General features: G+C 26.3%; 3 protein-coding genes across 3 annotated transcripts; 1 reads left to right on the top strand and 2 right to left on the bottom strand.

Annotated features, from left to right (window-relative positions):
* Nucleotides 1-52: 52 nt before the first annotated feature.
* Nucleotides 53-2,280, bottom strand: PCHAS_0626700 (CIR protein; the record flags this gene model as incomplete). The annotated part of the gene is made up of 3 exons (XM_016799043.1): nt 53-187; nt 295-2,130; nt 2,266-2,280. 3 exons carry the CDS (start codon nt 2,278-2,280, stop codon nt 53-55), a joined length of 1,986 nt encoding a protein of 661 aa, XP_016654389.1.
* A 2,625-nt stretch (nt 2,281-4,905) lies between these two features.
* PCHAS_0626600 (CIR protein) lies at nt 4,906-7,467 on the top strand (the record flags this gene model as incomplete). The annotated part of the gene is made up of 3 exons (XM_016799044.1): nt 4,906-4,920; nt 5,057-6,859; nt 6,967-7,467. The coding sequence occupies 3 exons, from the start codon at nt 4,906-4,908 to the stop codon at nt 7,465-7,467; spliced, it is 2,319 nt and encodes a 772-aa protein (XP_016654390.1).
* A 766-nt stretch (nt 7,468-8,233) lies between these two features.
* On the bottom strand, nt 8,234-12,624 carry PCHAS_0626500 (CIR protein; the record flags this gene model as incomplete). Its single annotated transcript, XM_016799045.1, has 3 exons — nt 8,234-8,692; nt 8,795-12,472; nt 12,607-12,624. 3 exons carry the CDS (start codon nt 12,622-12,624, stop codon nt 8,234-8,236), a joined length of 4,155 nt encoding a protein of 1,384 aa, XP_016654391.1.
* Between the last annotated feature and the right edge of the window lie 2,241 nt (nt 12,625-14,865).

The raw sequence follows: 14,865 nt of genomic DNA, 5'->3' as shown, positions 1-14,865 counted from the left end.
TCCTCTATATGATTTTATATGTTTAATAATTCCATTTCCTCATCAACAAAATTTATAATTGTCCCCGTTGATTATTTTCGATAATGTATTTTAAATTCCTTTTTATTTTATTTTTAACACACATATTTATAATTTTTTTCATTTTTTTTTTTCTCTTCAACTTTTTTACCCCCACAAGTGATAAATACTAACATAAAATAGTAAAAAAATATAATTATTTTTTTTATGGCTCACAAAATATTTTGTAATATATATTTTTTAAATTTTATAATTTCGAATTGTCTTATTATTTACCTTATATGAAATTCCTAAAATAATGAGAATCGAAATAAATGCAACTACAATATAAATTATTTTGTTTCCATTAAAAATTGGATGCAATCGTTGTGTTTTTACATCATTTAAATTTGATTTTGAATATCCTAAAGGGTTATCAAAAAATAAATTTGTAATTTTTCGAGGTGAATTTACATTGTCTTCTAGCGTGGTTGAATTATTTTTGGATTCATTTTTTAAATGGGGAGAACCATACTCCATATCTAAGGATCCGCCTTCTTGACTTTTCAATCCCTGCGTCCGCCCCCCTGTTTCGTCCATAAGGCCATTTAATCCACCATATTGATCATAAAAATCACCTTCTAAACCTGGTAATTTATATCTTAAATCTGATTGACCTCGCAATATACCTAGAGATTCACCTTTTTGACCTTTCAATTTCTGTGTTCGATCACTTGTTTTCTTCACATAGCCACCTAATCCATTAATTTTGGGGCTTATTCCACCTACATTTTCGAATTCACTATGGCTATTTAATACACTATATTTCCAATTTGAACCACCCTCTAAACCTGACAAGCTATCTCTTAAATATTGTTTAAACCTCAATATAACTGGAGATTCACCTTCTTGGCCATTCAATCCCTGTGTTCGACCGTTTAATCCATCAGATTGACCATAAATATCGCCCTTTAAGCCTGGTAATCGATATGTTCGACCGTTTAATCCATCAGATTGACCATAAATATCGCCTTTTAAACCTTTCAATCCCTGTGTTTGTCCGTTTATTCCCTTAACATGACCACGCAATCCCTTCAGATTGGGGCGTATTCCACCTACACTTTTTAATCCACTATTCTGGCCAGTTAATACATTATGCTGCCCATTCGAACCACCCTCTAAACCTTGCAAACTATCTCTTAAATATTGTTGAAACCTCAATATAACTGGAGATTCACCTTCTTTGCCTTTTAATTTATTCAAAAAGTCTATTAATTTATCTTTTATAGAATCTGAATTATCCTTATGGCCTTCTATACCACTCAGTGGTTTTTCTCGACGACCGCTTAATACGCTTGGTAATTGATCTTGTAAACTATTTTTTTGGAGGGTATCAATTTCTGAAACATCAGTTATCGGTTTCTTAGCATTTGCTTCTTGTTCTTTATTTTTACATAAACTCTCACAACTGGTTATTCCGTTTGGAAGATTCAATTCTGGAAGATTATTTGTGGTATAATTTTTTCGAAAATTTTCATAATCCTTTTTTAAATTTGACAATATACGACAATATGGATTACAATAATCATGATGCTTAGGGCCCTCCTTAACAAATCCTTGATACAGCTGAACACATTTTTTAGCATGATTTAAGCATGCATTGGTGTTTGAAGAGTCTTTACATGTATTGATTGTATTACATATTTCTTTAAGTAGCCCATAAAGTCTGTTCAAATATGTATAAAAAATTTTCATCATATCTGTTTTTTCTCTTATGGAATTATAATGTTCTCCAAACCAATCATTTCGTGTAAGCATGTCATAAACAGCATATACTCCAATTAATCTTTCTTCATATTGATCAATTTTGGAATTTAACCATAAAATGGCATATTCAGAAAGTCTGTCATTTTTTAAATTCTCCTCGTAATCATCAACGCCATCAAGAGTTTTTAGCAATGCTATGAAACCGGCGCCAAGAATTTTTCCACCACTATCACATTTTCGATTTGGCCCCCTTTTCTGCCTGTCATCGTAAGGACAATAAACTTTGAATATCTCGTCTTTAAACGTATAGTTTTTAATTTTTTTATCGAAGACAATAATTTCATCTGCAAATTTAATTGCTTCACACTACGAACATATTTTACGAATTAAATAAAAGAATGTATGAATATAAATGCACTAAAATGAAAATTAATATAATTTATAGGCGATTCAGCATATTAATCACATGTGAAGACATATTTTATTTAAAAATTTATATACCACTTCCTTAGACATTATAACGGAATTTAATTATAAATATTACACCTAAACAAATATGTGTTACTTGTAAATATATATGTGATTAAGCATATACTTACTGCTTATAACAATTGAATTAATGTAAAATAATAATAAATGTAGTTAAAGGAAATATTAAATTTCTTTTATATCTATTTAGCTAAATTCCCATAATATATAATATGTTCAAACATCCTAACCATATAATAGAATAAATAAACAAATATATAATATTTTTTTTAATATCCAGAATATTCCTATTACAAACTTTATAGCCTTGTAATAGTTTAAATAAATCACATCTCCTAATTATTATACGCTTGCACATAGAGGATAAAGATGCATTTTTCGTTTTTTTAATAAAATAATTTAAAAAAGTTGTATTAGTATAAATAAAGAACCAAAAATATATTTCTATTCGAATTGTTCAAAAAATGTTTATGTATCATCATTAGACACCAATAATGCACTTATATAAGTTATTATTCATCGTGATATATTGATATTTAATATTATTTCCAATAAATGAAAAGACAATTTTTTGTTTAATTGTAATATTTAATAAACAATTTGATAATATTTTTTCTAATTAAATGATATATTGGGTGCATTTATATTTAATCAATATATATTATAAACTCCTTTTAGAACATGCAATATCCTTGCTTATTTCCTAACATTTCCTTATATATAAATAGAATTAATCAATAATTTTTGGTGCATATATTATCTAATTTTAAAATTAAAAAACACAATATGTAAATTAGGTTAATCGAGCTATTCCAATTAAAATAGATCATGGAAATTGATTCGTTTTGGGTAATAGTTAGTATATATAAAATGTATATTATATTTTCATCCTTATGATCTATTAATATATAAATGATCAAGAAATATATTTTAAATATTAAATCAAATAAATGTAATTTAAATATATTAATTTTTAATTTTATAATTGGGTTCATACTTGTTTAGAATAATGAATTAATTTGAGAAGTAACATGCGGTACCATTTTAAATATACCTTTATACTTATAAACTAAAATATATTATGTATTGAATATTTTATAATACCCTATTAGTTAGTTTATAATGTAAAAATATTATTTTTAATGAACATTATGGAATGATTAATATTATATTTCTTGGTAGTGCCCATTCTAATATTAGCACATTAAAAAAATCCTAACTAAAAATTATAATATTTCATATAATCTTTTGTACGTACAATTATAATCTTATCATATATTTAAGAATATATATAATGAATTTATATCCATATATCCTATAAAATAAACACAATATACTTGTTCATATTTAATAACATAATTCATTATGATTACTGTTATTATTGTTACTGATATACCACAGTATGATGCAATGCGATAATTAATGACTCAAGAGGAATACTTTAAACCAATTATTAATTTCCCTTGCTTCATTGTTTTAAAGTATAGCGTTTTATAACGTATATATTATTTCATAATAGCAATAGATTTAAAATATAAATATATAAGCTTGCATATATATAATACATTAATATAATGTTATTATTTCAAATAAAATTAATTATTATTTGCCTTTTCGATAAATTAACATTTAATTATATGAATTTTTCACAACAAAGTAATATTTAAATATTAGTTATTGATAAAATATTTTACTATTTTATATGTATAGGTATAGGTATATAATAATAACCCTAATCCTATATACCTAATTTTTTTAATTATTATAAAAATTATTAGAACAAAATATTATATGAAATTTTATTAATATGCTCACATTTTTTCTTTTAATGATTTTAAAATATAATTTATTTATACCTCAAAACTATAAAATTTTAAAATTAATAGTGATCAACCTAATATTATGCCTGTATAGTAAATAAATTAATATATTTAGAACCAATTACTTCCATCTAATATTAATAAATAAAATTTATGTGTAGAGAAATGCTTGGAGGCAAATAAAGTTATTGCACACTTTAAAATTGTTTTTTTAATAATGTAGATAAATAAAACGGTGTATCTATTATATATGGCCTATCTATAAAATGGGATCATCTAACGTATTCTGTATATATTATAATTTAAATAAATAATTTCTTTTATATCTATTAAAAATTGTGTTAAAGGTTTCAATATGTAATATTGAATAGTAACTAAAATGCTTACATTAATGACATGTAAATGATGAGATAAAATGCCTTTTAATAATCCTACTAATATTAGATTTATTATTTCTCTATATATTTACAGCATCTAATAATTGGAGCATCTTTATTAAAACACACAGTAAAACTAATTGCTTCATATATCTGTGGAAAAATATAAATATAAGATATATACTTATTTAAATTGATAATATAATGTGATTATTTGTTTATTATTAATAGTCATGATATTTTCATATATGTATAAACCCAAAATGTTTTAAATATATTTTAATTTATAATATGATTGCGTTATTATTCTATATTAGTTTATACTTTAAAATATAAGCTTAATTGTATATAATAATTATATATAGAAGACAAGTATATCACATATTATGATGTATTATATATATAAACTAATATGATGTTCCTTAGTTTGACGATTAAAACAATATACTCTTATAATGGACAAAAATGTGGTAAATATAATTTTTTTAATAAAAATCTTTCCCTTTATATTTCTGAATATTATAATGCCTATAAAATATCATTAACTTTATTTTAATAACAAATTCGATAATACATATTTTTATTAAATTTAAAAATTTTTATTAGTGCAAATTATTTGTCGATACTGATGAGGTTTTTAACCATGGAACTGTTAATGAATCAATATTTAATACCTCTAACTTGTATAAAAAATATTGTCCTAATGGAAATTGTAATACTAATTATGATAGAATTAGCGCTTTATGCGATTATTTACTTACAGAATTGCAAAAATATGATAAAAAACAAAATGACAGTAATAATGATGTTAATCAAAATTATGAATATGTTTTCATGTGGCTAGCTGACAAATTTCTCAAGATAAGTCCTAACCGTTCCTTTAGTTTATATGATTATTATGAGAAGGTTATAGTTAAACGAGGAGAAAATTTTAATTGTTGGGGAAAATTGGATAATAAAAAAGATTTGAAGGATAGTAACCTTTCTATTATGACTTTATTTTATCAAATATTTATGAATATATGTAATGCAATTATGAAAAATGAAATATCCAGATTAGAACTAAACAAGTTTATGGATATTGATCATAGTTATCATCAACTCTATGAGTTAATTAACTATCAGGTTTCTAATTGTGATCCATATATTCAATTATTTGTTAATTTAAACAAAACATATGATGAATATAGAAAATTAGCTATTAATAAATTTTCAAAAGATGATCTTAAAAATATTTTAACTTTTTTGCCAATAATTAATAATGATGATCAGAAAGATTTACAATTTCAAAGTCAAGGGTGTAAAGACTTGCACGCAATGTTTGAGCAATCTTACAAACCTAGACCAAAAAGGAGACAGAGAATGCCAAAACCCAAGTCAAATGATGCAAAAATTCAAAAGGAAAAAGTAGAAATTAATAAGGGTGAATCAAATAAATCCACAAATAGTACAGAAAAACATAACGAACCTCAAAAGGAAACCCAACCACCAGAATCTAAAGCACCAGTTAGTTCACAAAAAAGTGATACACAAGCTCAAATATTGCCAAAATCATCACAAAACCTTCAAGAGGCGTCACCAAATAATAAGAATCCTTCATCAAATGCGACAGACGCATCAAAATACATGGAAAATGTATCAGAAAATCAAGTAAATAGCCAAGAACTCGCAAAAACGAGATCAAGAAGGAGTCTATCATTACAACAAAATCATCATACACCGAACCATAATGAATCATTATCTCAATTGTCAGAGACAATTGTTGAAAAAAACCCAGTAGAATCAAGTGATAAGTTACCAGATAATGTAAATGGACCAGCAAAAAGAACTAAACGGGAAATTATACCACCTGTCAAATCACCGAATCAAGGAACAAATCCTGAAACAAACCCATCAGATTCTCTATCATTAGAGAATCCGAAGAATGAATCATCAAGTATTGAGAATATTATAGATTATTCTGTAAATATTTTCCAAACATATAGTTCACTATTTAATAATACCGTTAATATGATTGAAGATTATATACAAGATATAGTAATGTCTAAGATTAATGATATTATTGATAAAATTATCAAATATCAACCAATTATACAAAAAATAGGTTCTACAATTGGTCAAATTCAAATAGTAAATGACCACCAAAACGAATCTAAAAAATCACAAAAGATATGTGAAAAACCACAAAACGAAAAACTAGAACAACCAACATCAACACAAACCAATGAAGGATCCACAGGATGTTTGAATGATACGCCACCAATGCTAGTGGCTGAACCAGGAAATAATGTAATGGGGTTAAATGGAAATATAGCAAAATTGCTGTCATCGAAATTTGGAGGATATAAAGTAGCTATTATGGCACTCATGGCTGTTTCAATACCTATTGCTTTAGTAATTATGTATAAGGTAAATAGTAAAACAATTGCTAAACGAAGTATTTAAAATATATAAATATTACATAATTTGTGACATATAAAAAAAATGATTATATATTTTTACTATTTTTACATTAGTATTTATATTATGGATGTGGAAAAACCTCGAAGAAAAAAAAAATGGTAAAAAAAATTATAAATTCACATAATGGAAAAAGAACGGTAAAGAAAATTATAAATCCAATTGATGGGAAAAGGAATTTAAAGACTGTTATAAATCCAATTGATGGAAAAAATACTTCAAATATAATTATAAGCCCAATTAATGTGAAAAGGACTTTAAAGACAGTTATAAGTTCAATTGATGAAGAAAATACTGAAAATGCAACTATAAGTCCAAACTGTGAAGAAACAAACGTAAAAACAATAATAAATTCAGATTGTGAAAAAAAAACAACGATAGTGATTATAAATTCATACGATGAAAAAGATGTAACGATACAAAGTGTAAAATCGTCTTCTCCCAAAACAACATCATTAAAAGGATACAAACATATATTTGCAAATCCTGCTCCATTTATTAATTTATTTTTTTTGTTAATTTTTTTTGTTTATAAAAAAAAATACAATTTTTTATAGTAATAAATCCAATAATAAATATTAACTCATATTTTATATGGTCAAAATATATATTAATTTTTTATAATTTGATAATATATTTTTTTCTATATATAATAGTTAAATACTATTATGATATAAACATTCATATAAAAGTGATAAACACGCGTTACATGTTTTTATAATTTATTACTATCAACAAACAATGTTATTATTAAAATTTCAAATTATATATATACGTAAATAAGTGATAATATATCAATTTAGATAGTTTCTATAACTTAAAATGAGGCATAATCTTATTATGAATTAAATAGTTAATATATATATAAGGGCAACATACATTAAATACTATTTTAAAATATATTTATATATCATGATTTGTTTAAGATTTAATTATATTGAATATATTATATTCTGTCTTTTATATTTTTTCAAACTTATATAAAAATATATAATTTAAATCGATATACATATGAACTTTACTAAATGCTATTTTTATCAAATAAAGAAACATATTGTGTTATTCATAATTCAATATAGCTATGGGCTAACAAGTCTTATATAGTATATAATAAGGGTTCTTATGTATAGCTAGCCAAAAATTAGCATTAAAATATAAAATGTGAGGTTATAATATTTCTACATTTAATATATATGAACGAATTAGATAGAAGTATTATAATATATGGAAAAATGTTATGCAACCCATTTCATATTTTATATTGTCTTTTAAATACGAATTCATATATTTTTAATCATAAAATAAAAGTTATTAAATTTATCACTATATAGTGTCTTGTTTTCTTTTATAAACAAAAAAAATCAACAAAAAAAATAAATTAATAAATGGAATAGGATCGGCCTTCATAAGTTTGTATATATTTAATAATGGCATTTTCTCATTAACTGAATTTACAATTATTTTCCTCTTTTTTCTATCGCTTGAATTTATAACTGATTTTGTATACTTTTTCGCATGTTCTGAATTTATAGTTATATGTGTCTTTCGTTTTTCATCCCGTGAATTTATCTCCGTTTTTATTGGTTTGTTTGTATCATCGGAATTTATAATTATCTTCGCTATTTTTTTATTATCGCCTGAATTTATAATTATATTCGATTTTTTCCCCCTATCAATTGATTTTATAAATGTTTTTTCCATTTTCCTTCCATCAACCAAATTTATAACTTTTTTCGTGATTTTTTTTTTCTTCGATTTTTTTCGCGATCCAAATGGTAAATACTAAAATAAAAACAGAAAAAATATAATATATTTATTATGTTCATAATTATGCATTGGCGAAAAATTATAAAATTGTGCATTTAATAGTTGCATATTATTTACCTTATACAAAAATGCTAAAAAAACAAATATTGAAATGCCTATAATACCAATACCTATTATGTTGAATTTTTTATTTGATCCTATACACCATATTGATGTTTTTTCGTTAATTTTAACGTCAGTTACAGTTTTGATTGATGGTGATGTATCTGATGTAGTTCCTGACTCATTTGTTGGAGTATTTATTGAACTCGCAGAAACGGTTGATCTCCTTGCTCGAGTTAATTTTTTTGAACCACCATTTTGTCCAGACAATTCGCTTTCTATTGATGATATATCTGACTTAGCCTTCTCACCTGTTGATAAAGTTGTAGTTATTGATGCTGTTGTAGTTGTTCCAGGTACTGAAAATGATAATGTTATTGATGGTGTAGCTGATGGTGATGAAGTTACTGGTAGTGGAGATAGATGTAGTGATGATGATGAAGCTTGTGATGTTGGAGACGGTGAAACTTTTTGTGGTTGCTTATCTGTATTTATCCCACTCCCTAAACTATTGGATCCATTACTTGAAACTCCTGATCCACCTCCTGAGCTTCCTTTATTGGCGTCTTTACCTCCTGTTATACTACCTGAAACTCCTGTTCCACCATTTGTATCTACTGATCCACTACTTGAACTTCCTTGTTTATTATATGTACCTTGATTTTGAACAATTTTCTTATTTTCGTCTTCTTCATTATTTACTGTGACCCCATTTGAATTTCCTTCCCCACTTTTTCCACTGCCTGCATTATTTTTAGTGTCTCTTGCTCCATTATCTATACCGTTTGGTACACCATTCCCACTGTTTTGCACGCTTGGTACAGTAACATTCTCGTTCCTTTGATCTCCCGACTTCATTGCTTGACTTGGTGGTTTGGATCCTGGTGGGGATTTATCCACATTGTCTGTTTTCTTTAGTGTATTATTTGGTGATTCCCCCCCTGAACTTCCTAGTCCACCACCAGTATCCCCATGTTTAGGAATTGAACTTTGAAGTTGATTGGCTATATCACTTGAGGGATTTGTTTTTCTTACAGTGTCTGGATTATCTTGGGTACTTCCTACTCCATTCTGTGCACCTGGTGATTTATCAGATTCATTTTTTGATTGAATTTCTTGATCTTTCGATTTCGATGGTTGAATTTTTATTTTTCCATTTGTTACTTGTGATTGATGACTTAATGATGAACTACTTCCTGAATTTTCTTGTGTAATATCTTGTCTTGATGATTGACCTCCTGCATCTCTTGATCCCGTTGGTATAATAATTGTTAAATCTCTAGAATCGGTTGATCTCTTTCCTCGACCAACTTGTTTTGAATCATCATTTTGCACAGTTAATGTACTTTTTATTGATGAACTAGTTATCGAAGTTGTTTCGCCTGTTGGTGTTGTTGTAGGTGCCGATAATGTTGTAGATTTTGATGTTTTTGTAATCGTTGGTGTTGTTGCGCTCGTTGATGATGTTTTGCCTGTTCCAGGTGTTTTAGATGGAAAAGTTTTTGGTGATTGTTCTAATGGTTGTGTTGCTGGTGGTCTTGGTGATGGTCCTGGTTTTACATATGTTGATTGTGTAAGTGTTGGTTTTTCAAATGCCAATTTTTCAAGTTCTTGTTTTGCACGTTTCGTTATTGTAGGTGTTGATGTTAATATAGGTATCGATGTGGTTACACCCATTGATTTTTTTGTATGTGTCGATGTTATGCCTGTTGATGTTGTTGGAATGGCCCCAGGTGTTATCAATGATAATGTTTTTGATAGCGGCTGTATAGATGCTGGTTTTGCAGGTGGGGGTTGTGGCGATGCTTCTGATCGTGCTAGTTTTCCAGTTTCTGATGTGTTAGGTCTTGGTGGTGGCTGTCGTTGTGGTTGGTCAAGTACTTCTTTTGTAGATGATGATTGTGTTATACTTTTTTCAGATGTTTCATTTTTTTCAGCATTTTTACTTTTTCCATGAATTTCATTTTTTCCATGTGTTTTACTTGTTTCAGATTCTGTAGAAGATAATGTTGCTGATTGTTGTGCAGGTGCTGGTTTTACAGGTGCTGGTTTTACAGGTGCTGGTTTTACAGGTGCTGTTTGTGGAGGTACCGGTTTTGCAGGAGCTGGTTTTGCAGGAGCTGGTTTTGCAGGAGCTGGTTTTGCAGGATCTGGTTTTGCAGGATCTGGTTTTGCAGCTGCTGTTTGTGGAGGTACCGGTTTTGCAGGAGCTGGTTTTGCAGCTGCTGTTTGTGGAGGAGCTGGTTTTGCAGCTGCTGTTTGTGGAGGAGCTGGTTTTGCAGCTGCTGTTTGTGGAGGTGCTGGTTTTACAGGTGCTGTTTGTGGAGGAGCTGGTTTTGCAGCTGCTGTTTGTGGAGGTGCTGGTTTTACAGATACTGTTTGGGCAGGTGCTGTTTGGGCAGGTGCTGTTTGGGCAGGTGCTGGTTGTGCAGCTGCTGGTTGTGCAGCTGCTGCTTGTGCTGGTACTGGTTTTTCAGGTTGTGATGGTGTCTGTGCAGTTGATACTTTTGTGCCCGTTGATCCTGTTTCACTTGTTCCACTTGCTGTATTTGTTTTTGGTGTTTTACTTGTTTCATGTTCTGTAGACGATAAATTTGTTGATGGTTGTTGTTTTGGTTGTTGTGCTTTCGATGGTGTTGCATCTTTTTTAGCTTTTGGTTTTGTAGTTGCTCGTTTTGCAGCTACCAGTTTTGCAGCTATCAGTTTTGCAGGTTCAGGTGCTTGTTGTGGTCCTGATACTGGTGATTTTCCTTGCTGGATATTTTCTATTTGACTAAATAATTTTTTTAAGATATCATCATAATTTCCCAAGTTATCATCATCACCACTATCGCCATCACCACTATCATCATCATCAGAGCCTAATAATATCATAACAGTACTTAATTTGTTTTCTTCCTTTTGTGACTCTTCATAATAATTTAATTCTCCATTTTCTTTTTTTACAAGCCTGGGAAGGTTTTTTATTAACTTATCATGCACTTGTTTGCATTCTAAACTTTCGAATTCAGATCCATACTTTGTTTTATCTATTGATGGAAATTCGAGAATCTGATCAAATATATGTTTATTGTGGGCATTTTCTCTAATAGCTGTTTGTCTAAAGTCATTGTATATTGTTTTTAAATGATCCAATAATCCACGATATGGGCCACACTGATTAACAAATTTAGAAAGCTCATTATATATAATATAACTTTGAGCTGCATTGATTGCGTATTCATGTCCTGATATACCTCTTTTATTATATATATCAAATGTTTCACACATTTGCTTAAATAAGATATAAAAAATACTCAAAATCGAAATGTTACCATCAAACAGATGCCTTTTATTATATAAAAGGTTCCAAAAAACAAAATTCCCTACGGATTTACTTAAATGTTTTTCATATGACTCTCCTAGCGATTCAAGATGGGTTGGTGCTATTTTATATAATATATTACTTATCCATATAATAAAATATTCAAGATGACGGTCATCATCACTATGTAAATTTATACTATTATCTAGTATAAAATTCATAAATATATATCCGGCAACGGCGGCTATTCTTTCATACTCTGTATCACAGCTTTTAGATCCATTCTTTACAGGGCAATATTCATTGTATAAACTAGAAAAAGCGTTAAAATTATCTACATCAATAGATTTACCATCAAACAGTTCATCAACTTCACGAAATATATCACACTAAAAAGCATTTTTAAAAAATTAATAAAATATTTATTAACGAAAAAGTTATTAATATGAAGTTAATGACAATTAATAGCTCATATAGAACCTGAAATGTAATAAATTATTTTTATTTAAAAAACTATATTTACCGTTTGTTTGTAGCTCATAATGGAATTACTTTTTAATTTGTAGATTAATTAACATCATATTATGTTTTATGTAAAGGATATATACACTGCCAAATAAGTTATACAAATACTTAAGTTATATGCATAATTAATATTGTAAATTAAGCATATTCTTATTATTTTTGTTATTTAAACAAATATAGAATAATGATTCAATATTATTACCAAAATAATTTTACATTTATTTGTCACAAGTATTCTTATTGTCTTAAATTTTAATTTGTTTAAAATATTTTTTTTGCCTTAGATGTAAAATACAATTTACACACAAAATCGTTATTTTTAATAGTAACAGGTATAAATCAGTTATATCATTTTTTATAACCTTGTAATAGTTTAAATCAAGTATATCTCCTTATAATTATAGGTTTATCTATTTTTTTTATAAAGAAATTCCAAAATATATATATTGGAAATATATTGTCATTATAATTTTTAAAATATATGTGTACCTCATTATTGTATGTAACTAGCACATAATGTAAGTTATTATTATATAACATATTTTAATATTATCTGTAATAAATATAAAACAACGCGTTTATTGCTATTATGTTTAAAAATGTGTCATTATTATATCTCCTAAATAAATTATATATTTTTTATATTTAGATTTTAATTTACAGGGTGAAATAGAAACACAATTTAGATCCACAAGAAATTTACTTATATGCATATATTCTCTATACCCAAATCCATTTTAATGAATAGTTCGAGGTGCATAATTTGTGAATTTTATAATTTTAAAAAAACATGTGGCATCTAATATAAATTAATAAAACCAATTATAAAAACAAATAATGCATGCACCTAAATTGATTTTAGAGTAATAGCTGTATATATGAAATATATATTCTTTTCATTCATATTACCATTTATTGTACAAATATATAGAAAATGTGAATTTAAATTATAAATCCGCCTTAAACTGAATTATTTTTTTAATTTTAATAATTTATCTTTGTTTGTTGGTAATTATCACTTCTTAGAATCAATATAACGTTATTTTATCATATCTTGTGCATGCTCCTACTCATAACATAAGCATATATTATATATTGCATAGTTTGTACCAAAATTTTATTTATTACTATAATAAGATAACTGTATTTTTAATGAAAGGTATATAATTATTTATAAAAATAATGTTAATTTGCTTGACAATGCTAATGCTAATAATACCATATTAAATTTACTTAAGCAAATGTTATAATATTTCATATGATTTTTTATACATACGATTATAATTTTATCACATGTTTAAGAATATAGATAATGAATTTATACCCATATAGCGTATAAATAAACATAATACGTTTTTCGAATTTAGTAAATACTAATTCATTATGGTTACTATTATTATTCTTGCTGATATATCAGTGTATGCTACAATGAAGCAATTAATGCACTCAAGAAAAATACTTTAAAGCATTAGTAATTTTCCTTGATTCGTTGTTTTAATGTATAGCATTTTAGAACATATATATTATTTCGTAATAATTATATATTTAAAATGTAAATTTATAAGTTTGTATATAATAATAACCTAATATAAATATTATTAGCTCAAAGAAAATTAATGTTAATTTTAATTATATGAAGTTTTCACAATAAAGCAATATTTTAATATTAGTTACTGGTAAAATGCTTTACATTCTATATGTATAGGTATAGTCATATAATAATAACTATAGTTCTATCTATCATATTATTTATAATAATTAAAACAAAATATTATATGAAAATTTATTAATATACTTATGTTTTATCTTTTAAATATTTAAAATATAATTTATTTATACATAAAACTATAAAATTAAAAATTAGTACTAATTAATCTAATACTATACCTGTATAGTAAATAAATTAATATAATTAGAACTAGTTGCATCCATAAAATATTAATAAATAATATTTATGTGTAGAGAACTTTTTGGAGGTAAATAATGTTATTGCACACTTTAAAATTGTTTTTTTAATAATGTAGATAAATAAAATGGTGTATCTATTATTTTTGGCCTATCTATAAAATAGAATAATCTAAGGTATTTTGTAAATATTATAATTTAAATTAACAATTTTCTTTTTATTTATTATAAATAATGTTAAAGGTTTCAATATGTAATATTGAATAGTAACTAAAATACATACATTAATGACGTGTAAATGATGAGATAAAATACCTCTTAATAATACTACCAATATTAAATTTATTAGTTC

The sequence above is a fragment of the Plasmodium chabaudi genome (genome assembly GCF_900002335.3).
Source record: "Plasmodium chabaudi chabaudi strain AS genome assembly, chromosome: 6".
In the NCBI taxonomy this organism is placed as follows: Eukaryota; Apicomplexa; class Aconoidasida; order Haemosporida; family Plasmodiidae; genus Plasmodium; species Plasmodium chabaudi.
Note: the sequence above shows the minus strand (reverse complement) of the source record. Positions and strands in the feature narration are given on the sequence as shown.